This window comes from Panthera onca, chromosome D3 (genome assembly GCF_046562875.1).
Source record: "Panthera onca isolate mPanOnc1 chromosome D3, mPanOnc1 haplotype 2, whole genome shotgun sequence".
NCBI lineage: Eukaryota > Metazoa > Chordata > Mammalia > Carnivora > Felidae > Panthera > Panthera onca.
The window spans coordinates 92,749,760-92,773,128 of record NC_138350.1 but is presented as its reverse complement, the minus strand read 5'-3'; the positions used below and the strand labels follow the sequence as shown (position 1 = coordinate 92,773,128).

Sequence of the window (23,369 nt, the reverse complement as noted above, 5' to 3'; positions counted from 1 at the left end):
ATTTTGTATTTTCCTTATTACCTTACATCACAGTATTATAATAATTTTTTATATGAATCTTCGGGTTGTGGAATGAATCATCTGACTTTCCATTATTTCTCGTGGGGAGATTCGCTTTGATACACAAATGCTTTGGATTACAGGCATGTTTCCGAAACGAATTATGCTGAGACCAAGGTTTTACTGTATTTTGGATACAAGTCCTCTGTCTTGCATGATTTGTAAGTATTTTCCCCGTCTGTAGCTGGCCCTTTCATTTTGTTAACAGTGTCATTCACAGAACTAAAGTTCTCAATTATGATAAAGTCTAACTTACCAAGTTTTTCCTTTCTGAATCATGCATCTGGCCCCATATCTAAGAACTATGCCTACCCCAAGGTCACGCACGTGGTTCTTCCCCATTTTCTTCCAGAAGGCTAATAGTATTAAAGTCTAGGACTCATTTTGAGTGGGTTTCCCCCAAAATGTGAGGAGTGGGTGGAGGCTCCATCTCTGCCAGTGGTTCTGACAACATCAGTTGACAAGATGACCCCTCTCCTTTGGATTTCCCTTCACGCTTGTCAAAGATCAGCTGTGACACGGTGGCTCTCTCTCCGGGCTGTCGACCCCGCTGGCCCACGTGTCTGTCCTCTGCCGATAATCTGGTGGATTGGTTACTACCGAATAGAAAGTCTTGAAATCGGGTACAGTTGAGTCTTCCAACCTTGTTCCCCTTCGTAAAAACGTTTTAATTTTGGAATCAGCTTGTCAGCTTTTGGCCACGCTGCCTTCCAGTCACAAACGTTCTTTTGCATTTTTATTTATTAATTTTTAAATTTGAGATGGGGAGCATAAGGGCAGGAGAGAGGATCCCAAGCAGGCTCTGTGCTGTCAGCACAGCCTGGGATCATGACCTGAGCTGAAATCAACAAGTCAGATGCTCAATTGGCTGAGCCCCCCAGGCACCTCTCTTTTGGACCTTTAAAGACCTCTCTCACACCCTACAGCCTCCAGCATCCACACCCCACACACGTTTCGTCATTAAGCCAACTTTACTTTATGTCACTGCAAACGCAGTTTAAAAACTTTTCTCAGATTTCAACTGTTTATTGCTAATATACAGAATTACAAATGATTAAATATATTTTTAAGTAGATTCTTAAATATTTTAAAATATACTTTAAATATATTTTTAAATATTTTAAAATTTTAAATATATTTTTTCTTTCTTATTAAATATATTTTTCTACTAACTATTAGTTAACTAACTACTAGTAACTAGTAGTTAGTTACTACTAGGTAACTAACCTTACTAGTCTAGAAGGGTTTTGGGGATGCTTCGGGATTTTCCAGAGATGATTACTTCATCTGCAAAAGGATCCTCCCTGATTTCTGTCTTTAGTTTCCTTTTCTTGCCTTGTCACTATTATTTCTAAATTATGGAAGAATACATACATTTCAGAGCTAAAGCCATCTTGAGAATATTCAACAGAAAGTAAGAAAATAGTGAAGTAATCCTAACAGTTGAGCGTCTAACGGTGTCAAGGTTGTTTATGAAGGACTGTATGGTATTACCGACTTCAATCCTTGACAATTAGTGCAGCCATAACCCAGATGCCTCCACGGTTAGCAGGTTATTTATCATGAATACACAGAACAATGTGTTGGGACTCAGACTTCACAGCTACAGGTCTGAGATATTTTAGGACCATGGGGGCTGGCTGAGCTGAGCCTGGGTCACCTTACTAGTCCTGACCCCTGATCTCGGCTCACGTGGCCTTTCCTACGAGGCCGCAGACCGTCTGGGATAAATCGAGCCGTCTGCAGAGTTGGGAGAGGGGGGAGTGCGTGGGGCCCCTGACGCACCGGCCGCGCCTGGGACAGTGCAAGTGGCTGTTCCTCTTGAGTAAAGTGTGGGCGTTCAGAGCGGAGTCCGGCCTTTAAAAGAGGAACACCAAAACATTACTGCACTTTGCGCCAGGAACACAATACGGATTTAGGAAGGAGAAGGGAAGGCGGCCTCTTCGTTGGGAGTCCTTCACCCCGTCATTGACACAATTACTGGACAGGTACCGACTCCAGGTAGGGCTTAGGCTCTGCAGGCAGAGCAGGGCGGACGTTGATATTCAGGCTGGCCGACCCCGTTAGGATAAGTCAGTCAGGGGAGAACGCTTTATCCTTCACACTCCGGGAACAAAAAGACTGGTTATCAAGGAAGTATGAAAAACAGGGCATTTTCTTTTCAAGCATAGGATTTCCTGTCTGTTTTGCAAGGGATCCGTACTCTGCTTCCCTCGATTTCCTCTGAAAGTATCTGAGAAATTTATCGTGACCTCGGGCTCAAAATGGGCTGGACGTGTAGCGCGGCCGACGACGGCTCACATCTGTCTGCGGCTCGTTTCGCGCTGCCGTCCTGTGCTGTGTGTCGTTTAACTTATTCTGAGTTTCTGTTTTCTCTCCTGACTGCACGTGGCTTCCTGGGACCAGTGATGGCTTCGTGTGTCTTTGCGAGCCCAGCCGGCTACCTCCAGTGGCCGCGACTCCACGCCTGCCCACGGCCGGCCGACCCACCGGCCTCCTGAGTCATCCGCAAAGTGTTACGAAGCAACGTGAAGCTTCAAAATATCTCCCTGGCTTCAGTAAGAAAACACGACTCAACTGTTATCAAGTTAGGTGGTTGAGTACTTTAAGGCTACCTCATTTTCAAAGGATTTGAAGGCTCTCAGATTTACAAAGATACACCATAAACACAAAAGGAACAGATTTTAGATCTCAGGGAAAAGATGCTTCGGGAAGATAAGTGGCTGAATTCTTGCCAAAATAACATAGGAACGATGTCCGGACTTTAGGATACCGAAATATTCTAAACTGGTCACCTTAACAAAAATGAAAAACTAGTACCTTAACGAGATCCAACTCAGTCAGAACTGAACATCGTTTCCTGAGTCCCCTTGTGTTTAAACGCATCCGCTAATGGGGGAGCTTACGGATTTGTGGCCACCTGTGACCCTGTAAACATATTCTGGTTACTAGGTAACTTAGGGCATCCGCATTTGACATCCTGAACAACCGTGAGCAACCCCGTCCAGCTGGTAATGACTGCGCTGAGTCCTTCATGGTCTGGCCACGCCCCCCGGCCCACCTGTAATGGCCGTGGGCGGCTGGGCCACCAACTGCCCGTGGTTTCAGAGTAGCTCATGGAGTTTCGTTCTTACATGAAAAGCTTGCTTCCGCCTCAGGCGTGTGATGCGGCATTTAAGTAAACGTTTCTGGAGTTTATGAAAATAAGGAAACACACGATCTAATAAAATTCTAATTACTCACAAAAGCTTCCTGTAGTTTTTGGATCTTTGATCCTGTACCACTTTACTGAATGATAGCGGTTTTGCCGTTTTAAAATAAACCAGTTTTCCTTGTAATTCACAACAATATTGCCATCAAGATACTAGTGCTCAATGTATATATTTTATGTTTGCATTTTATTACCAAATTAAATGTTCTTGAATGTAATGACTGATATTTTATTTTACACGATACTGACGCACTAGCTTTATTTTTGTCCTGACTATGAAAGTAATGTGAGCACTCTGTATTTTTTTCCAAGAACTTTAAATCTCCTTTGCTCCAACTCCGTAAGAAACCCACCAAGCCCAAAGATAGATGTCCTTTAATTAACATTAAGGGGCCAGCGCTCTCCGAGGGGTCAACAGTCAGCCGAACGGAGTCTGTGCTAACACCAGCAAATTCCTTCTCCGCACGGCTGTGGTCTTAAAGATCTGACTTGGTGGTTTCAGGTTGGCAATTGTAAACCTGGGTTTAACTGGGGTTAGTGGGTTTTGTTCTCAGTGTTCCCTCAGGAGACTAGCCTTCTGGAAAACCCCAAGGTCACTGTCACTTGTGCCTGGAGAGCTGGGGGCTGTTCCTGTTTTCCACGTTATGAAAACATGGTCTCATAAAAAAACACGACACACCGAAGCTTCGTTCGGGAATACTTCAACCTGAACAGAGCGCAGTTTGGGGCCAAATAAATGTATGTACTGCACACTTTCAGGGAGTGGTGTTTTCTGGGGGTGGACTTTTCCTCCGCAGCATCCTTGTGACCACAGCCCTGGGTCCTGGGGACAGGGACACACTGTCCATCGCATCTCAGACGGGACTCTGACGTGCACAGTGTTGGGACGCGGCAGCGAGCGGACGGGAAGTCAGTCCTGCCGGTAAGCGTCCTTCCCGCAGGAACAGGCAACGAGGGCGCACCGGCCACTGGGTGACCCGGGTCCATCTGCCGAGCTGCCCAAAGTCCCCCCAACGCTTCAGAGCCTCTTTGCGATTGTAACTGTTCGTACGCACCACGACAGAGCTTGACTGCAAACATCTGAGAAAACGGTTTTCCCTTTCTGACGTTTAAGTCAAAAGGAAAATGTTAACAACAACTAGGAAAAGTGAAAAGCATGCGCAAGAATGGAGAAGAGACTGTTTAGAGCCTGCCTGGAAACGCGTCATGGCTGGCACACGTCCTCACAGCAGGTGCTCAGCCGGAACACCAGGAGTGGGCGTGCTGGTCCCGGGAGGCGCGGCCGCGGGGCGGTACCTTGGTGAGGTCCTTGTACAGCTCCGGGTACAGCATCGCCGTCTCCGGCTTCACGTCTTGGTCCAGCACCAGCGAGAACACCGGGAACATGGTGTATATGGTCGCATACCTAAAACCCACAGGGAGTCAGGTTAGCGCGAGGAATGCGCACCCCTGTCAACACAGCTGTGCGGTCAGGGGCTGGCGCCCCAAATCCCGAACAGCAAAGCCAGGCTCGGCTTCTTCCTGGGACTTAATGCTCAGCCCAAATAACACAGCCCGTAAGGAACGAATGCTCACACAGGTCCACTTTTTTCTTTCTACGCTTTGTATTTTGAGGTCTCTGCAGACCCACAGGCAGTTGTAGGAAATCACAGAGAACCCCCGTGCGCTTCACCCAGCTTGCCCGGCGGTGGCAGCCCCGTCTTGCGGCCCGGGTGTCGTGTGGGCGCCGGCGGTCAGAACCTCCACCGGCAGCAGCGGGGCCCCCGACGCCCCTCCCTCCCGCACCCCCCTGCCCCCGCTCATCCGCTAACCTGCCCCCCACCCTACAGTTTTGTCATCGCAAGGCCACACTCGTGCCTCGCACTCAGCCTGACCCCCAGGAGGCTGTTCCAGGCACCACTACGGCCACGGGCACCCCGTGTTCCCGGTGGGGGTGCCTGCCTCCGCGGCCCCGTCGATCACGGGAGGGCAGTGGGGTCATTCCCCGTTTCCGGCTGCCACAAATAGAAGTGCTATGAATACTCACTGCACGGGTCTTCATGTCAAACCAAGCTGTCACTTGTTTCTGAAAGGAGCCACCTGGGGTCGAAAGCCCAGGAGCGTAACTGCTCGGAGATTCGGTAGCGGAAGGTTTCGTTTTTCAAACAGACTGCTGGCCCTGCCTGTGCAACCTCTCCCCTGGGAGCAGTGTTGCCGGGCGGCTGTGTGCCCGGACACCGTCCCTCCCACCGGGTTCTGCAGAGAACCCGCTGTCCTCGGCCGCGCCCCCCAGCTCTCCGCTGCCCAGGAGTTTGTCTTCTGAAGTCTCAGGCTGAAGCATCCTGGTGTGGATGTCCCTGGATGGACCATGTGTGGGGAGCTGTCAGCCATCCTTTCTGTCTCCTCAGCCCTGCCCTCTGTCCTCCCTCTCTCCGGGGCTTCAGGGGCACAAGGCCAGAGTCTTGGAGGCCTCGGGTCTCTGGGCCATTCGTCCCGACCGGCGGTGGGCCCTGCGCTCTGGTCCGTTTCCATTTGGTTCTGCTTCACATTTTCTACGTCTTGGCCGAGTCTTGTCTTTCCGTTGGTTCTAACACTCCCGTTACTCGTTACGGTATTTTTGCACAGCCGCTTCACACCCTCGTCAGACACACCTAACCCGGGCTCCTCGGGGCTGGCATCCAATCTCTCTGACTCACTCGGAAACCTTCCTGGTTCCTGGTGTGGCGACTGATTTTCTCCTGAAACCCGGACACTCAGGTGCCGTGCAGCCTGGGTCTCCTGGAGCTGTGCCACCCCCGCCCACCCCGGATGCCGCCCAAGGACTGCTTGTTACCGTGCCTGCCAGGGAGGTAGGGACGGGGCATGGGGGCTGCTGCAGGGACCCTCCCTGTCCGGCCGGCTGCCCCCTCCTGTCCCTCGGCCGCAGCACAGGCTCCTGGGGGTCCTCATCCCCGGGACCAGGGCCATCTCCAGCTGCCAGCTCGTCCGTCCCGGGGGCGGGGGGGGGCGGGCGGGCGGGACACACAGACGGCAGGACCCCGGGGCTCAGGTGGTGCTGCCCCAGGCCCTCCTCTTCCCTCTCACGTCTCCACACGCGTGTCCTGTGTACGATGTTTGTGAGATTCTGGTTATGCTTAGCAGAAGGATGAAGAAAAGTACCTCTGACTTTCCCAAAACAGGACCGGGTTTCACATTTTTATCTGTGAGAAAGTGTTCAAGTTGGGAGGTCGGCCAGTGGCCGAGCACCACAGCGAGTGACCCCAGCCACCTCGCCTAGCTGCCGATGCGGGTCCCAGGGTCACTGCGGGGCTGTGGGGGAGGAACGTTCTCAGGGAGGGTGTTTCCGGCTACTGCCCACCGTCCTGTGCTCTCGGAGGTCAGCGGGGTCACAGGAGCTACCTACAGATCCAACCTTTAACTTCTGGGTTAAATTAAACTGGTTTAAGGCCCTACCTTTCCTCCAAATTTCTAGTTACTTCTGTCAACCTTCTGGGAACAATTCCCATCCCCTTAGGATTTAGGAGCTGACGGGGGCACAGCTGCTCCCCCCCAACAGTGCCTGCAGACACAGGGCCCCCAGGTCCTGCGAGCGGCAGCCGCCGTCACACGAGGGACCCACTGACCAAGGCCGGCCTGGCCCGAAGGACGTTGCTCGGAGCAGGAGACGCCGGCAGGCCGGGCAACGTGGGACGGGTTCTCCACCAGGCGTCTCGCCGAGACTTCCACTTGCTGGTGAGCGCGTGAGCCTCTCAGAGGGGCTGGGAACACCGCGCTCCCCGGGAACTGTGCTGAGGCGTGCTTTCTGGAGGGGCGGGCGCAACTTCTTCCAGGACCTGTGATGGGCGGGGGGAAGGGGGGGCGCCCACGGTGCCCAGCTGCCTCGCCTCGGACGCACGGACCTCACGGGTGCCCCTGCCGAGCCGACAAGAGGAAAGTGGGGAAACGCCAGGAAATACTCGGAGTTGAATCGTACCAACTGTCCTGCAGCTTCTGTAGCTGGGTTTCTGATCTGAGGACGTTACTTTGGCCTTGTTAGACTTGGATAAAAATCACCTTCCTTCACATCCACTTCTGACTGTTGTTTTCTAGGTGAGGGCAAAACTGACTTTGCTGTTTACTCTTCAAGAAGCTTAACACAAAAGCATCTCTTCTCCACTGCCAACAGACTCAGCGCACCGAGGCTCGAGAAAATTCTGGATGCCTCTCGTGGACTGCAGAGAAACTACCTCTGAATAAGAGCCAACAGAAGAGCCAGCTTCCGCTGACGAGGGCTCAGGCTGTGGTGGGACGCATCAAAGCAGACAGGCCTACAGCTGTGCTTTCGCTAACTCGGGCAAGTGTTATTTAGGAAGGGATCGCCGCTGTCCCTTAAATTCTCCTTTTCGTGTTTCAACTCCACAGTTTGACAGCAGGAAAGAAAGCGGGAACTGTTTTCTTCGGCCTCCACAGAAACAGTCCAGCTGTCACAATGTCGTGTGCAGACCCCGTGCTCCGACAGCAAGTCATGGGACACGTGTCGCAGAGGTCAAGGCAACGGAAAATGTGAAACAGCGCTGAAACCTTTTGCACCTTCAGGGTCTGCCCGTTTGTGTGCTGCTCTGGGCGCCAGCACTGGTCACCGTCCCCGGGGCCTGGGCCATCAGGAGTGAGGCTGGGTCGCACAGCTGGCCCTGGGACTGCAGGAGGACCCAGGCCCCAGGCCACGGCAACCACAGGTGGGAGGGCCCCGCGGCCGCACTGAGGACACACGCGACCCCGCCCGGGCCCCTGGAGCAGTGCTCAGGTCTGCCTGCTGTCCGCCTCCCCAGCGGGTGCAGCTTTGGGGGGGCAGCAAGCAGCTGCCGTTGGCCTCGCGCTGGGACGCCGCCGGGGACTTCCGGACATCAGTGTCCAGGGGAGCCTGACGGGGCCGGCCTGGTGCTCCCGGTTCTCGGATCACCCGGAACCTCGGCATTTGGGCACGTGTCAATGAAATGTACTCAAAACAACCCCAACCCCAAGGGCTGGAGCCGCTCACGGGCTCGTTCTCTGCTGCCCCGGAAAGCCGCTAAACCCCGCAGGAGACAGGTCGGGCTGTGTGAGGCCCCGGCTCTGCCCCTACGAGCTGTTGCCTCTGTCACGTTCCCCGGCCCCTGGGTGTGTCCTTCCTTGCCCGTGACACGGGGGAGCCGCTGATGCCTGCGCCGCAGGGATGCTGTGCGGATGGAGCCCGGGGAGCGACCACACGGGCGGTGCAGGGCAGCGGGTGCTGGGCTCTGCGGGAGCAGGGGGGAGGCGGTGCCGGGAGGCACAACCTGGACTTCACCGCCAGGCCGACGGTCCTGCCGGTCTTATTTCCTGGCGTAACTCTGAAGCACGAGGGGAAGAGGCGCTCCATTTCATTCACTGCAACAGAAAATTCCTGCTCTCCAGGCTCGACGGGCAAACCTGGCAGCAGTCACTGCCGTGGGGGATCTGGAGAGACGTGGTGACTAGCGGGGAGACTCTCCCGGGGTCTGGTGTGGCGCCGGGTCCCGGCCCGGGGCGTCTGCTGTGGGGCCGTCACTGGCCACGTCACTGGCCACGTCCCCGCACGTCCACCTGTGTTCCAGCCCGTGAGGGGGGTCACGGTCGCCCACCCGCCTCACCGCGCCCCGGACGCCCGCCGGGAAACACGCTCTGCTCAGATCGCGAGCGGGTCCGAGCTCCTGACGCCGACCGTTCGCGGAGTCACCCAGACGGCGCTGCGTGGCTCACTCACCCCACCATGAGGAATCCTTGGTACAGAGGGACGGATGCGAAGTAGAAGACAGAGGAGAACACGGCCTGCGGGGAGGGGCGGGGAGCGGAGGGGAGGGGAGGGGCGGGGAGGGGAGGGGAGGGGAGCGGAGGCGGGGAGGGGAGCGGAGCGGAGGGGAGGGGAGGGGCGGGACGAGGCGGGGAGGGGAGCGGAGGGGAGGGGCGGGGAGGGGCGGGGAGCGGAAGGGAGGGGCGGGGAGAGGAGGGGCGGGGAGGGGAGGGGCGGGGCGGGGAGGGGAGGGGCCGGGAGGGGAGGCGGGGAGGGGCGGGGACGGGAGCGGAGGGGACAGGAGTGGGAGCGGAGGGGACGGGAGCGGAGGGGAGGAGAGCGGCCGTCAGCCCCGCCGGCCCCGGCCCTCCGCGCTGCACCGGCTGCACGCGGCCGCGCCCGCAGCGGTCCCGCTACCTGCATGGTGGAGATGATGAGGCCCCGGTGCATGACGAACTGGCCCAGGGCCGCGGACCGCTTGTAGCTGCTCCGCCCGTGGACCATCAGCAGCCGGCCGATGTGGCGGAACTGCGTGACGGAGAAGTCCGCTGCCAGGGAGGCCTGCCTGCCCTCCTGAAACGAGCAGGGGTGCCGCTCGGACCCAGCGCCTCTCCGCGTCGGCCGCCCGAGGACCGAGGCCCGTCCCCGCGGCCCCGCAGGAGCCGCCGGCCGGGACCCGGGAGCCCGTGGGCCCTGCGGGAATCAGGCCCGCACGGCGGCCCCCGGGTCCCTAAGCAGCCGCAGGCCGCACCACAGAGCTGTGCCGGGGCGGGACTCCAAACGGCGCCACCTGACGCACAGCTGTCGGGCAAAGCGAGACATGCACCGGGCTCATTCCCACACCAGACGAACCCCCCGCCACAGGCCTGCGCCAACGTGAGGGGAGACGGGGTGCGGGCGGCAGGAAAGTTTCGCTGGTGGCACGCGTGGAGCCCGACGGGGGAGGGGCTGCAGGCGGCTGGTCCCGCACACCTCCTGGGGGACGCGGGGACATGGGGACGCGGAAGGGGCCCGGTGCTGGTCCCGCACTCCTCCTGGGGGACGCGGGAACGCGGGAGGGGCCCGGCGCTAGTGGGCTCCGCTCTCTCCCCGCACCACCGAAGGGGTCGCTCGGGGCCGGCCGCAGGGACCAAGGGGCACACGTACCTTCCCTTCGATCCCGATCCCGCAGTCGGCCGCCTGGATCATGCTCACGTCGTTTCCCCCATCACCTGTGAGCACAGGAGCGGGAGGTGGCACGGAAGCCCGGAGACACGGGACCAGCTCCCCGGGGGTGGGGGGGGGGGGGGGGGCGGGCCCGGCAGGGCGGCAGGCTCACCGACGGCACACGTGCGCTTCCCCGTGTGGTGCTGCAGCAGCTTCGCGATGCGGGCCTTCTGGGTGGGCGAGCAGCGGCAGCACACCACGGCGGGACACTGGCAGGCCAGCTCCGCCAGCTCGTGCTCGTAGTACTTGAGGCACACCTGCGACACAGCGGCGTCAGCACCGAGGCGCAGAGCACGGCGCGGACGGGTGCCGGGCGCACCTCCGGGTCCTCCTCCCCGGGTCACGGCCGCCCCGCCCGTCCGCGGATTCGGGGCCCGCAGCAGCTGCCCCGCCGGATGCCCGGGGCGGAGCGTCAGGGAGGTGCCCGCACACGGCCAGACACACAGAACCCCCGGAGCCCGGCCCTGGCAGAGGCTGGGTTTAGCCCCCGGGGACGGGAACCAGGAAGGAGGCCGGGGACTCGGGGACTCGGGGCACGGGGCACGGGCCCCGGCCTCAGGGTGAGTGTGGTTCGGGAAGGAACAGCCGTGCCAGCCCCTCCTGTGGGGCCACAAGCCTGTCTCCTGTTCCTGTGACCCGGGGCGCAGTCCTGGAAATGCCGGTCTGGATACCTCTAGGTCCAGACTCTGGGCGCCACACTGGAGGCTCCAAGGCGGTTGTGCTATTAACCGCGAGAATGAGGCCTAGCGCCTCGAGAGGACTGTAAGTCGGAAATGGATCAACCTCTAAAACACGAAGGAACAAGTTATCCCTTGTTCAGGCCACAGGTGCTCACCAGGGTCGCACAAGTGCTGCTACCAGAGAAGTAGCGTCAACAGCAGCACAGGTGAGACCCAGGAAGCCCTTGGTCCGCAGCGGGGGAGCAGACACGAGCTGGGTCAGAGAGCGGCCTCGCCTCCGCGGAGGGGACGGACAGACAGATGGACACGAGCCGGGTCAGAGAGCGGCCTCGCCTCCGCGGAGGGAGACGGACGGACAGATGGACGCGAGCCGGGTCAGAGAGCGGCCTCGCCTCCGCGGAGGGGACGGACAGACAGATGGACGCGAGCCGGGTCAGAGAGCGGCCTCGCCTCCGCGGAGGGGACGGACGGACAGATGGACGCGAGCCGGGTCAGAGAGCGGCCTCGCCTCCGCGGAGGGGACGGACGGGCAGACGGACAGACCAGTGCTTGGTCAGAGAGCAGCCTCACCTCCAGCGAGTCCCCAGATATGACCAGAGCGCAGTCGTGCTTCCTCCGGAAGGCGTTAAGCTCCAAGTGGGCCTCTCCCCGATTGGTCACCTCCACAAAAGAGAGAGAGGCACCCACGTTACAGTGTCATCCAAGTCGGAGGGACAAACAGCCCATGTGTATGAATCACAGCGACCTCTGTGGACTCGTGACTTAAGACGCGGTCCGGTCTTGCGGCGGCAGTCCAGAGCCGGGAAATTTCATTTTTGTTTGAATTACAAACAGTCATAACTAATACATACAGGAAACACAAACTTTGGACCATCTTGTTGATTTTTTGAATTAATTAAGGAACGGCATTTCATTTGAGAATTGTGGTAGATTAAAGATGCATTCCTACTAGGGTGTAACTAATATAAAAATGTAATTTTTACCAACACACAGTTTGTAAACTGAGCAGGAAATGAATGCATCGGTGTTAAAATAGAAACTCGGTGAGTAAACGAACCTCCTAGGACAATGGGAAAGTACGTGTGAATTTAGACCTTTCTCTCCATTCAAATGTCGCTTTTTCATCATGAGGTAGGCGGCTGACAGAAACCGTTTTCAATGTTTTTATGGATGGGAGTAAAAAATGACGGTGTTTCTCTCTCGGTGGAGGTATTCAGGAATTAACACACACTTGCACGTACATCCTCACAAAACCAACAGGTAAACCAACCAAAGTGCTTTCAGACAAATACTCACTGGTCTGAAAATGTGAATGTCTTGGGTTCTGGACACCAAATGCGAGCTTTTGGCAATGCAGGTGGCGGTCTCGAGCTTGTCGCCTGTCAGCATCCATATCTAGGAGACCAGTGACGGTGGTGAGCTTCCACACTACCACACTTCTGTCTCTTACAAGCGCCTATTCATACACAGACGCCTGCACGCGCAGGCGCACGGCGTCACCACGCGCACCGGCCACAACGCAGAAGCTGTCCAGTGTCACGGACGGGCGGACGGATAAGCAAAACGCGGCACATACACCACAGAATAGCGGTCGGTCTTAGACAGGAAGGAGATTCCGCCAGACGCAACAAGACGGACGGCCGAGGACACTATGCTCAGTGAAATGCGCCCATCACAGAAGGGCAAACGCTGTGTGATCCCACTTGTAGGAGGTCCCTGGCGTTGTTGCATCCAGAGACAGAAAGCAGAGGGTGGACGCCAGGGCTGGGGGCGGGGGGGAGTTAGCGTTTAATGGGGACTGAGCCTCAGATTTACGAGCTCTGAAGACAGCTGGTGGGGACGGGCGCACAACAGTGGGCACGTACTCAGTGACGTGAGCTACACGCTGAAGAGCGGCTACGATGGTAACTGCTACTTGTCGTACGTTTCACCACCGTATGAAAAGTCTGTCGACTTATCTAAAACGAGTAGGAGCAAAGTGACGTTAGACGTGGCAGCCGAGACCCGGAGGCACGGGAATGCTGGGGGCTGAGGCAGCTCAGGACCGAGGCTAACAAGGGCACCTGGACACACCCAAGGGCAGAGCTCACACAGCCCTGTGTGCAAACAAGCGGGGCTTGCACGGTGAGGAGCCCCCTGGAGATCCTTGCTCAACTTGCTGGTTTTTCCGCTGGAAACTGAGGTTCAAAATGGATTTTAAATGGGGAATAGTTAAGCCAAAAATTGTATCAAATAAAACACGTGAGGGGCGCCTGGGTGGCTCAGTCAGTTACACATCCGAGTCCTGACTTCCGCTCAGGTCGTGATCTTGCGGTTTGTGGGGTCAAGCCCTGCGTCAGGCTCTGTGCCGACAGCACGGAGGCTGCTTGGGATTCTCTCTCTCCCTCGCTCTGCCCCTCCCCCGATGGCTTGATCTCTCTCTGCCCTTCCACCACTGGCGTGTGTGCGCTCTCTCTCAAGATTCATGAACTTAAAAAAATGTCAAATACTACTACTCTTACGGAAAAAAATGGGGTGCCTGGGTGGCTCCGTCGGTTGAGTATCTGACTCTGGACTCCAACTCAGGTCATGATCTCACGGTGTGTGAGCTCGAGTCCCGTGTCAGGTTCCACGCTGAAGGTGTGGAGCCTGCTTGGATTCTCTCTATGTCTTCCTCTGTCTGCCCCTCCACCACTCGTGTGTGTGTGCACTCTCTCTCTCTCTCAAAATAAAGTTAAAAAGAAATTACATAAACACGTGCTATGTATCGTAAGCACCCCTAGACTATAAAGAGAACATAACCAGGACATCTAATACACAACAGGATGGTTTGCACACCTAGTCACAGAGCGGCAAACACTTCTCATTAACATCTGAATTCCTCAAGTGTTTTGTGTATCGTGTATAAACACGCATTTTTGGAAAGAGCCAACAACTCGTGGCACACCAGTTCTCTCAGGCGTGACTCCCGGTGACGAGACTTGTGGGTCTTCTCGGCGTCTGGGGATTCGAGCGGTTTATTTACTTCCCACACCGCTTCCCTTCACGGAGCCTGGACCTAGACTACGATGTATCGACGCGTCCTTAAGACAAAGCTGGGAACGATCTGGGCCGGACTCCCGGCCGCTGGTGAGCCCGCGTGCAGCACAGGGGCACGTGTGGCCTCCGAAATCACACCCTCACGCCACGTGGAGATGCAGGGTCTCCTTCCTGACCCGGGGTGTAAGGGCAGAAACCCTTACGAGCTTAGAGAACGATCAGCGTGAACGCCCCGGCACCACACCCGAGGCACACTCACCACGGCAGCCCCCCGACCACCGTGCACGTACGACCGAGACTGGGGGAGGTTTATGAAAAACCTCAGCAAAAGCAGCGGGGCCCTGCTTCTAAGCGGTCACAGCTCTTCCCGCCAATGTTTGCTGCACAGCAGTCAGGCTTCCATCACGTAACAGCCCGGGGTCTGAACTGCTCTCGCGTAACTCCGAAGCCAGACGTACCTCCTGACTCGGCCGAGGTCCGGGACGGAGGGACGTATCTTCTCGTCTCCCACCTGGACCCCTGGAGGCAAGAACCGCCCCTCCCCACACTGCCGCGTCTTGGTCAGAACCGCCGCGTGCGTTCCGGTCGGATGCCGGGAGCCGCTTTCCTCGTCTCCAACTAGCTACCTACTGGTTCTCTTCCAACTAGCTACCTACCAACACCAGCTGAGTGTTATTTTCACCACTGAGCGTGAGGCCCGGTCCTCAGGGCAGCCTCGGGATAAATCTTCTCTCCCATCCTGTAACCGAACTTTGGGCTTCACTGGGAACACGTGGGATCAGAAAGGACCTCTCTCAAAGCTAACGCTCAACGCCACCACGCGCCAATTTCCCCTGTACGAAGGGGACAAACCAGGAAGAGAAAGGCAGGGCGGGCCGGCAGGCGGCGCCACGCAGCCTCGAGTCGTGTGGCTTACGGGGACCCCCCCACGACAGCACGACGAACAGACGAGGCAGTGCCGAGTGGCCCTCGCCTTCACATCAGCTCGTGAGCGGGAAGCTCGGTGGCACGAGGGGGGGCACCCCCATCTGGGTGGGACCCGAGGTCTCCGAGGCCGGGGTTGTCCCGAGCTCACACCCGATGGATGCCCAGGGCCGCAAAAGTCTCTGGGACGAAGCTGCCCCACGGGCGAGTCCGAGACCCAGGTGGGCCGGGACATCCAGGGCAAGGGAAGGGTACGGAAGGGTGGGATAGGAAAGGGTAGGGTGGGGTAGGGAAGGGTAGAGGCAGGGCAGGAAGGGCAGGGATGGGGGAAGGGAAGGGTCTGGTGGGGTAGGACAGGGCAGGGCAGGGTAAGGGCAAGGAAGGGTGGAGGTGGGGGTCTGGTGGGGTAGATGTAGGGCAGGGAAGGTCTGGGGTGGGGGAGGGAAGAGTAGGGCAGGGAAGGGCAGGGAAGGGCAGGGCGGCGGGCAGCTAGCGAGAGAGACAAACCGTGGGCTGGGGCGGGAGGCAGGCGGGGGGCCGGGGCGACTTTGGGCGGGGAGGAAGGGGTCCCGCGTCCCCGACCCCGGCGGCACGGCGGGCGCTTCCAGGAGGGACCCCCGGGCCCGGGCCGCGCCCGCACCTTGATGCCCGCGTTGCGCAGCAGCTCCAGGGTGGGCCTCACGTCCGCCTGCAGCCGGTCCTCCACACCCGTGAGGCACAACAGCTCCATCTGGCGCTCCAGGCTCTCCACCACGGCCGCCACCTTGAGCGCCCTGTCGTGGATGCTCAGCTTGGCCTGACTGTAGCGGCTCTGAGGAGACAGGGGCCGTGCGCTCAGGGGGGCCGGCCTCGGTCCGGCGGGCGGCCGCGCGGGGTGGGGGCCCGCAGGGGTCGGCTCACCTCGAAGTCCTGGTACTGCTCCTCCGTCAGCGCCCTCTTGGCGACCACGAGGGTGCGCAGGCCTTCCCGGGCCATGTTTCCGCACTGGAAAAGGAGACGCGGGTCACGCGCGGCCCCGACGGCTGCCCGCGGGGGCAACGGGTCCCCGGCACATCCGCGGGCACCGCTCCGCGGGAAGGACCGGTCCCCGGCCCGTGGGCCCCGCGGTCCCCGTGTCCGTCGGTGCGCCCCAAGCCGCCCAGCTTCTCAGGCTTGTGTCCCCCCGGACACCTGGCGAACACAGCCTCCTGTCACAGCCGCGTCACAGCCGTGTCGGGAGGGCGGCTCTGCCCCTCCTGCTCTCCGTGGGCGGACGGGGCTGCCGTCACAGTGACGCTCTCGGGCAACAACCACACCGTCCCACCTCCAGTCAGGCTCTCCAAGATGGTGTCAGGAGCATGATGTTCCCAAAGTCTACACCTGTCTGCACATAGGAAGTGAGCGTGCCAGGGCAGGAGGCGGGAAGGCCTCACGCGGAGGTGCGGGGGGAGGAGGACGGGGGGGAGGAGGATGGGGGGGGAGGAGGACGGGGGGGAGGAGGACGGGGGGGGAGGAGGACGGGGGGGGAGGAGGACGGGGGGGGAGGAGGACGGGGGGGAGGAGGACGGGGGGGAGGAGGACGGGGGGGAGGAGGACGGGGGGAGGAGGACGGGGGGGAGGAGGACAGGGAGGAGGAGGAGGAGGAGGAGGAGGAGGAGGAGCTGGTGCCGGGGGGGCGGGGGGAGAGGAGACCCCGAGGCCCCTGGGGCCTAGTCTCAACCTGCAGGGAAAGGGGCCTGAAGAGACGCCACAGGCCCAGCTCCCGTTAAGAGACGGAAACGCATTCAACAGGTGTGTGAGAAGCTGTCCAGTCCACTCCTGCTCAGAGACCACCCAAACACACCCTCTCCTGTTGGAGGCAAACCCGGGCAGCCTCAGTTGACGACGGGGCGTAGGGACAGCCTGACCCGTGCGACAGGACCCGCGCCCACCTATCTGCTGGTGACGGGCCTCTCCTGTCACCGTAAGCTGCACACGCCATCGACACAAATCCCACTGCTGGAAACGGACCCGGTACCTGCGGAGGCGCGCCTGGCGCTCCTCCGGGGGACGGGGCCCGGAGCTGGGACACGCCCCGTGCACACCAGCCGGCACCAAGGAGCCACGCCCGAGGTCGCGCACACAGCCACGCTGGCGGAGCAGGAGTCCACGCCGCTTTCCCGGCCGTGGACCCCCAGAGCGGGTGCCGCTTCCTTCTGTGACCGCGCGTCCCTCCCTCAGGCCGTGAAGCTGCCACGGGGCGTGGAGACCGACTGACACCCTCAAAACGCGGCCTGGAAAGGTGGGAGCACGGTCTGCAGAGAGGGGGCGGCCCGTGGGGCGAGCAGCTGTCTCGCCCCAAATAGAGGCCCCGCCCCTGGGGGACCAGGCAGGGTGGGAGGGGGGAGAGGGGCCCCCGCCGGTCACTGCCCTCAGACTCTGAGCCGAGCAAAACCAGGCAGTGTCCCTGGCGCGCACGCGGGCGCCAGGGGGCCCCCGCGTGGACAGCAGGGGGACCAGGGAGAGGAAGAGCGTCTGGGAGAAGACGTGGAGGCCGCTGCCAAGTGGGGCACCGGCTCCTTGGCCGCTGGGACAGTCGCACGGGAAGTCTGAGGACCAAGCGCCCAAGAGGCCCAAGCTCGGGCGTCAACAGCAGCGCTTCGCGGTGATGTGTGTTTATGCAAATGAAATGTAAAAAACAACCTGAGCGCTAAGCTGTACCGTTCTCTGCGGCCACGCTGTCTACACGTCAAGAACACCACCACCAGCCAAGGCTCCTCCAGGCCGCGGGCTTCCGAAGGCCTGCTGCTTGACAGCCCTTCACCTCTTTCTTGCTGACGCTCTCAAGCTTCCAACTTTGAGGAACTGTTTCGAAGGCCGAGCGTCTTTCTAAAGCTCTAACCTGCAGCATGTTTAGCCTGTTTCCGGCACTCATGGTCGACACGGCAGAGGGCCACGTGCTCACCCCGCTCTGGAGTGTTTCCCGGCCCCAGCAGGGGCTCCCGGACCGCACGGACAGCCACGTGGGGCGGGTGCGGCGGCGCCTGGGTGTGCGACCGCTCGCTGCCGGGCCACGCAGAGACGGCCGCGCAGAGACGGGCAGGTCTCTTCAAGTGTCCGCAGCGAAGCCCGAGGGGTGCAGGGCTCCGCACTTCAGCCATACAACAGCCACAGACAGAATCCCCGATGTGCACAGCGTGTGCTTGCAAATGAGAACGGACACCGCGGTCAGGCATCTCGGCGAATGCATCCCAGACAAATGAATCAGCTGCTTTTTGGTCCATAAAGAAACTCAGGTACTAGTAAGCTTGGGTATCCGACGCTGGGACCGCACACCGACAGCTCCCCGCGACCCTGCTCGGGACGTCCTGGCGTGTGTGCCAAAGCCCGGACGCCAGCCCTGCGTGCAGCCACAAAGCCACGCAGACGGGCAGTTACGGCCGCTGAGGGAGCCATGACTTGGAGCGTGTGACCTTCCGTGAGTGGAAATCGCACATCACTGGGGACAAGTGCACGCACTCGCTGCTCAACAGTCCAGACGCGACTCTGCACGCAGGCTCTGCCCTGCCCGGCCGTGCGCACAGACCTCCGCCTCCGCTGTCCCCTGAGGGCACAGGCTGGCGCTCCCAGATAACCGCGGTTCTCGCCCGCTCTCTCTCTGGGTGGGGCGCTCACGTCTCACAAAGCTCACCTGCCAGACTGCTGCTGAGATGCTCAAGTCTGCAAAGGCAGAGTATGAACCATTCAGGCTTTCTGAAATCCTTCCTAATCTGGCCGCTTGAGTAGGTCTGATGCTCACGGAGAAGCGGACCGTGGGCACAGCTCCCACGCCCCCGCCTCACACATCTTCTGGGGACGGCAGGGCACTGGTCACCGCGCCCCTTCATTCACGCCTTCCCCGATCCCCAGTTCTGACCCTCGTTCCACGTCTGCGCGTGGAGGGCAGGAGGCCAAGTGCCCGAGCACTTTCGCCGTCCGGGGCGCGGTTGTTCCAGGTCTGTGCGCACTGCACAGTCTGACGTGGCGGGTCTGACAAAATTGGCTCTTTCTGTTACGTGGTGAGTCAAGAGTGTCGGTGGCTCGTTTCTGTTTTGTTTAATAAGCGGAGAATACAAGTTTACAGCCAAGAATCCAAGGTGGGGAGCGATGCTCAGGCTCTCCCAACCTGCGTGTTTTTTGGTTTTTGTTGTAAATAAAGGCCGTCAGACTATAAGAGCATTACCGCAAAGACATGGGTGGAGGACCAAGAGATTTATCTAAAGGAAGGGAATGTCAAGTTGAGCAGTGAATGCACAAAGGATTTTTAATAAAGTTATCTTTGTGGAAAACAATCTGACATTATCTGTCTGTTGCAAGACGTTTATTGATTTGACCTCATAAAGCTAAATAAATTAAACAAGTATTTTATAATTAATGGCACATCATTATGACCAAAAGTAATTTTTATGGCATTTTACTAGGTCTTCGGGGAATTTAATTTATTCATGGGCCTGATTAAATCCAAGCGCCTGAAGGAGCTATTGATTCATATTGCCAATGCTGCCGCGGACGCGGGGTGTGGGGTGTGGGGTGTGGGCAGCGGCGGGTGACCCGGGAGCACCACAGAGGGCTGTGCCGACACCCACAAGGGTTCCGTGGACTCTGAAATCCAACTTTTTCACTAACACACAAACGTAAACAGTAACATAACCTCATGAGGCGAAACATAAATCCTGTTTTCTATAGGGAGAATTTGGTAAAATACAGAATTGATTTTATTCGTATTTTATTTTATTTTATTTTATTTTTATTTATTTATTAATTAACTAGCAGGCTCCAAGCCCTGCACGGAGCCCGAAGTGGGGCTAGAACCCACGACCGTGAGATCATGACCTGAGCTTAGATCAAGAGTTGGACCCTCCACGGACTGAGCCCCCCAGGTGCCCCAGTATTTTCTGTTTTTAAAGTGATTCATATGTACACATTAAGATGAGATTAAAATTCTAATTAAAATCTTGCAAATAACTTAGGTTACAAAATATACATGAAAATGTAATATATGTAATATAATACAATGTTATTTCAGAATTTTTAGTGAATGATTAGTAATGCTACTTTTTCACTACTGGAAACAAATATTATTCATAAGGACCCACTAATGTATCTACCCGCATCCCCACAAAAACCAAATCGAGTAGTTGTTTATACAGAAAGTAAACTGTTTGCAATTAAGCAGCACCCCCTCCTTTCTGCTTTAGGAAATTGAGAGGAACTGGAATCGCTTAAAAGAATCTGGTGGAGGGGCACCTGGGTGGCTCAGTCGGTTAAGCGGCCGACTTCGGCTCAGGTCATGATCTCACGGTCCGTGAGTTCGAGCCCCGCGTCGGACTCTGTGCTGACGGCTCGGAGCCTGGAGCCTGTTTCAGATTCTGTGTCTCCCTCTCGCTGACCCTCCCCAGTTCACGCTCTGTCTCTGTCTCAAAAATAAATAAAACGTTAAAAAGAAAAAAAAGAATCTGGTGGAGAGCCAATTCGGTGTCCAGAAACCTGTCGGCGTCTGGCCGCAAACGTGGTGTCTCGATCCCCCCCCCCCCCGCCGCCCCCCCGCGACGCAGCACGCGTGAACCGGCTGCTTACCTCTTCTTCCAGCCAGTCGTTGTACTGCACGATGGAGGACATGGCCACGTCGGCCCCTTTCATGTAGAAGGTGATCTCCGCAGTGGACTCGTCCTGCGCGGGGAGGGAGCACAGGCATGCTAAGGACACACCGCGCCTTGCAGATGGCAGCTGCCTGACTAGAAACGCGCTGGACCAAGCGATTCCCCCGAGTGTGTTCCTTGGGCCTCAGCTACTCAAATATCCTCCCGTGCAGGCAGCATCAGCATCCCCTCCGAGGTGTCCGGGCAAATGAGAACTGAGAACGTAACCGCAGATCTCGACAGGCCGCGCCGAGGCTGCTGAAACGCAACCTGTTGGCAACACGTGCCTCAGACGGCAAGGCGAAGGTGAATCCTCTCAAGTTCTCACTGCCCGATCGAATACGCTTTCTTTGGCCAGCCAGCTTCCAGCATATGTTTTTGGAATTTGCTGGAAACATCTAACAGGGGTGTAGGTCGGCGGCTTTATCGTCATGACTCATTCTCCAGCAGAGCTCCTTGGCGTGCTACTGCCGTCGGAAACAGAACCGAACAGCTGTAGCGGATTTCAAACGTTACCGGCTAAGGCCTTTGACTTATTCTGCCCTTTATTTTTATTTATTTAGTTTTATTTTTTTTTTTAATTTTTTGAATGTTTTATTTATTTTTGAGACAGAGAGAGACAGAGCATGAACAGGGGAGGGGCAGAGAGAGAGTGAGACACAGAATGTGAAACAGGCTCCAGGCTCCGAGCCGTCAGCACACAGCCCGATGCGGGGCTCGAACTCACGGACCGTGAGATCATGACCTGAGCCGAAGTCGGACACTCAACCGACTGAGCCACCCAGGTGCCCCTTATTCTGCCCTTTAAATCACTACCGTTAGAGCCTCGCTAACTTCTCGGTATAAACCCTTAGTCTGGGCTTTATTTAAAGAAAGAGAACTCCAGCAAACAGAAGCACTGGCAGCGAACCGCCCTGAGTCACCAGCCCGGCGTGCACAGCCCCGAGCGGAGCGCAAGCCTGGGTCACGAGCGGACGCCTACCCGGACGATGACCCCCATCCGCTTGCTCTCTGACGTGAAGGGGAACATCTGCAGGATGCAGTAGGTCTGGATCTGGCCGCTGGGGGTCCTCAGCTGCACGGAGCCCAGGTCTCTGCTGACCAGCGTCAGGCCGACGCTCTCTGTCCACTGCACCAGGGCCACCTGGAGGAGACCAGCGAGACGTGAGGCCACGCGCTCAGCGTGAAGGGAAGCGACAGGCTGGCGGTCAGGAAGCTCACCGGCAGCGGCAATTCACGACACCTACGCTGTCCGGAACCTTCCCGGGGTTGCGGCTGTGTCAAGTATCGACCCTGGAACCACCCCTCTCTGGCTGACGACCTGGCAGTGTGGCCGGGTCCCTCGGTGTCGCTTTCCAGCATGAAATGCATTACCGATCACTCTTCTGTTGCTCGTTGTGTCTTCGGCTGCCCAGAGGTGGGGCTTTAAAACCCACACAGGTGCCGGCCTGGGCGCAGAGCGGGCTGTGAGCTGTGAGTGACGGGGCCTCCCGAGAGCTCCCGCCCGCCCGCCAGCGCCACGTCCCTGATGGGGCCCTGCTCTCCTTCTAAATGAGAGCCAGACGGGTGACCGAGGACAGCTGGTGCGTCTACTGGAGTACCTGAACTGAGCTCAGCTCTGCCAGCAACCCCTGGGTCAGGAGGAAAACGGACGTGCACACTGTTCTAATGCTGAAATGACCAAAGTCCCCTGGCACACGGTCATTCCTCAAAAACAGAAGTATTCTTATTGACGGTTCATTATCTAGCATTAAAATGTGAAAATCATAAACAGAAGAGTAATTTTTAAGGCTGATTTATGGACAGTGTTTTTCATGACAGTGTTTTCTGGAAAAAAAAAATCAGTTTGTCTTTAAAAGCCACCTGACAACAGTCATCAGCTAGAACGTGGTCCGCTGGACCCCCCCACCCCCCACCCCCCGCCCCCCTGCTCGGTGAAGGGCCGTCATACGCAAGCTGGGGGGCTCGGGCTCCTCCCGTGCCCCCCGCCCCTTCCTTCAGGCCTGCAGTTGTGCTCACCCACTACAGGCCCAGCATTTACCCCGGGCCGGAGGAGCGCACCCGCTCAGTTCTGCCCAGCAAGCAGAGCGTTACCGCTGGGCCTGAGCGTCCCCTGTGAAATCGCGGGGGGACAGGCCGCGATGAGGCCCAGCAGCCCTGGTTCCGAGGCTGGAACGCCCCGGTCGCTCCCACTCCAACTCCTCACCTGGACAACCGTGGCGGCCAGGCCACCGGGCAGGCCGCCGTGCACGCCAAAGCGTATCTGGGGTGTCAGGGTTCCGCCGTCACCCTCCCTCACAGAACGGGAATGCCTTCCAAGGTGAGGTTTCCTAGGTGGCCCCCACACTTCTAACTACGGGAAGATTCCAGCACAACTGCCAACTGAGGGCGAGGGGCCGTTTGCTCCAGTGCGTGCTGGGGAGGCCGCGAGTGGCCGGAGACAGGAAGGTAGGAGAACGTGGAAGTGAAGGATCGTGTGGGACGGCACGTGTTCCAGAACACAGCCAAGAGCACGAGTCGCCCGTGCTGTGCTGGCAGGAACTACCGCCGGGCGGCTGGTTCGGGGCACGACGGCCATGCTCCACGCGCTGGTCGTGAAGAAATCCCTGACAGACACCAGTCCGTCCCCTTCACCGGGGTCGGGGGGTGGGTGGCCTTTATTTCCCCAAATGTTAGGATCTCGTAAAGGAGCCAGACAGACAGGTAGGTGGTAAAATTTCAGGGTAGTAAAGGCATACGGTTTAAAATCATTTTTTTTTTTTTTAAATAAGTATCATAGGTCAATGCACCAGAATTCACGTGGCAGAAATTTTGCCTCTTTTACCGTCTTTTACACAGATTACACGGAACGGAACAATTTCAGGAAAGCGGGATTGGGAAGGAAACGG

The 23,369-nt window shown here is 57.9% G+C and overlaps 1 protein-coding gene across 10 annotated transcripts in view; it reads right to left on the bottom strand.

Moving 5' to 3' along the window:
• ATP9B (ATPase phospholipid transporting 9B) overlaps positions 1–23,369 on the bottom strand; it is a 254,753-nt gene that overhangs the window by 10,182 nt on the left and 221,202 nt on the right. For 8 of the 10 annotated variants that reach the window (XM_060611871.3, XM_060611868.3, XM_078435108.2 and 5 more), the window contains 11 exons: positions 21,464–21,625; positions 20,420–20,512; positions 15,746–15,829; positions 15,486–15,656; positions 12,200–12,298; positions 11,474–11,563; positions 10,336–10,480; positions 10,164–10,228; positions 9,435–9,590; positions 8,991–9,055; positions 4,568–4,676 (listed from right to left, as the gene is read on the bottom strand). In XM_060611871.3, coding sequence (XP_060467854.1) covers positions 4,568–4,676; positions 8,991–9,055; positions 9,435–9,590; positions 10,164–10,228; positions 10,336–10,480; positions 11,474–11,563; positions 12,200–12,298; positions 15,486–15,656; positions 15,746–15,829; positions 20,420–20,512; positions 21,464–21,625 — 1,239 coding nt within the window. The remainder of the gene's footprint in view (positions 1–4,567; positions 4,677–8,990; positions 9,056–9,434; positions 9,591–10,163; positions 10,229–10,335; positions 10,481–11,473; positions 11,564–12,199; positions 12,299–15,485; positions 15,657–15,745; positions 15,830–20,419; positions 20,513–21,463; positions 21,626–23,369) is intronic. The other 2 variants (XM_078435112.2, XM_078435111.2) reach the window with 2 other exon arrangements.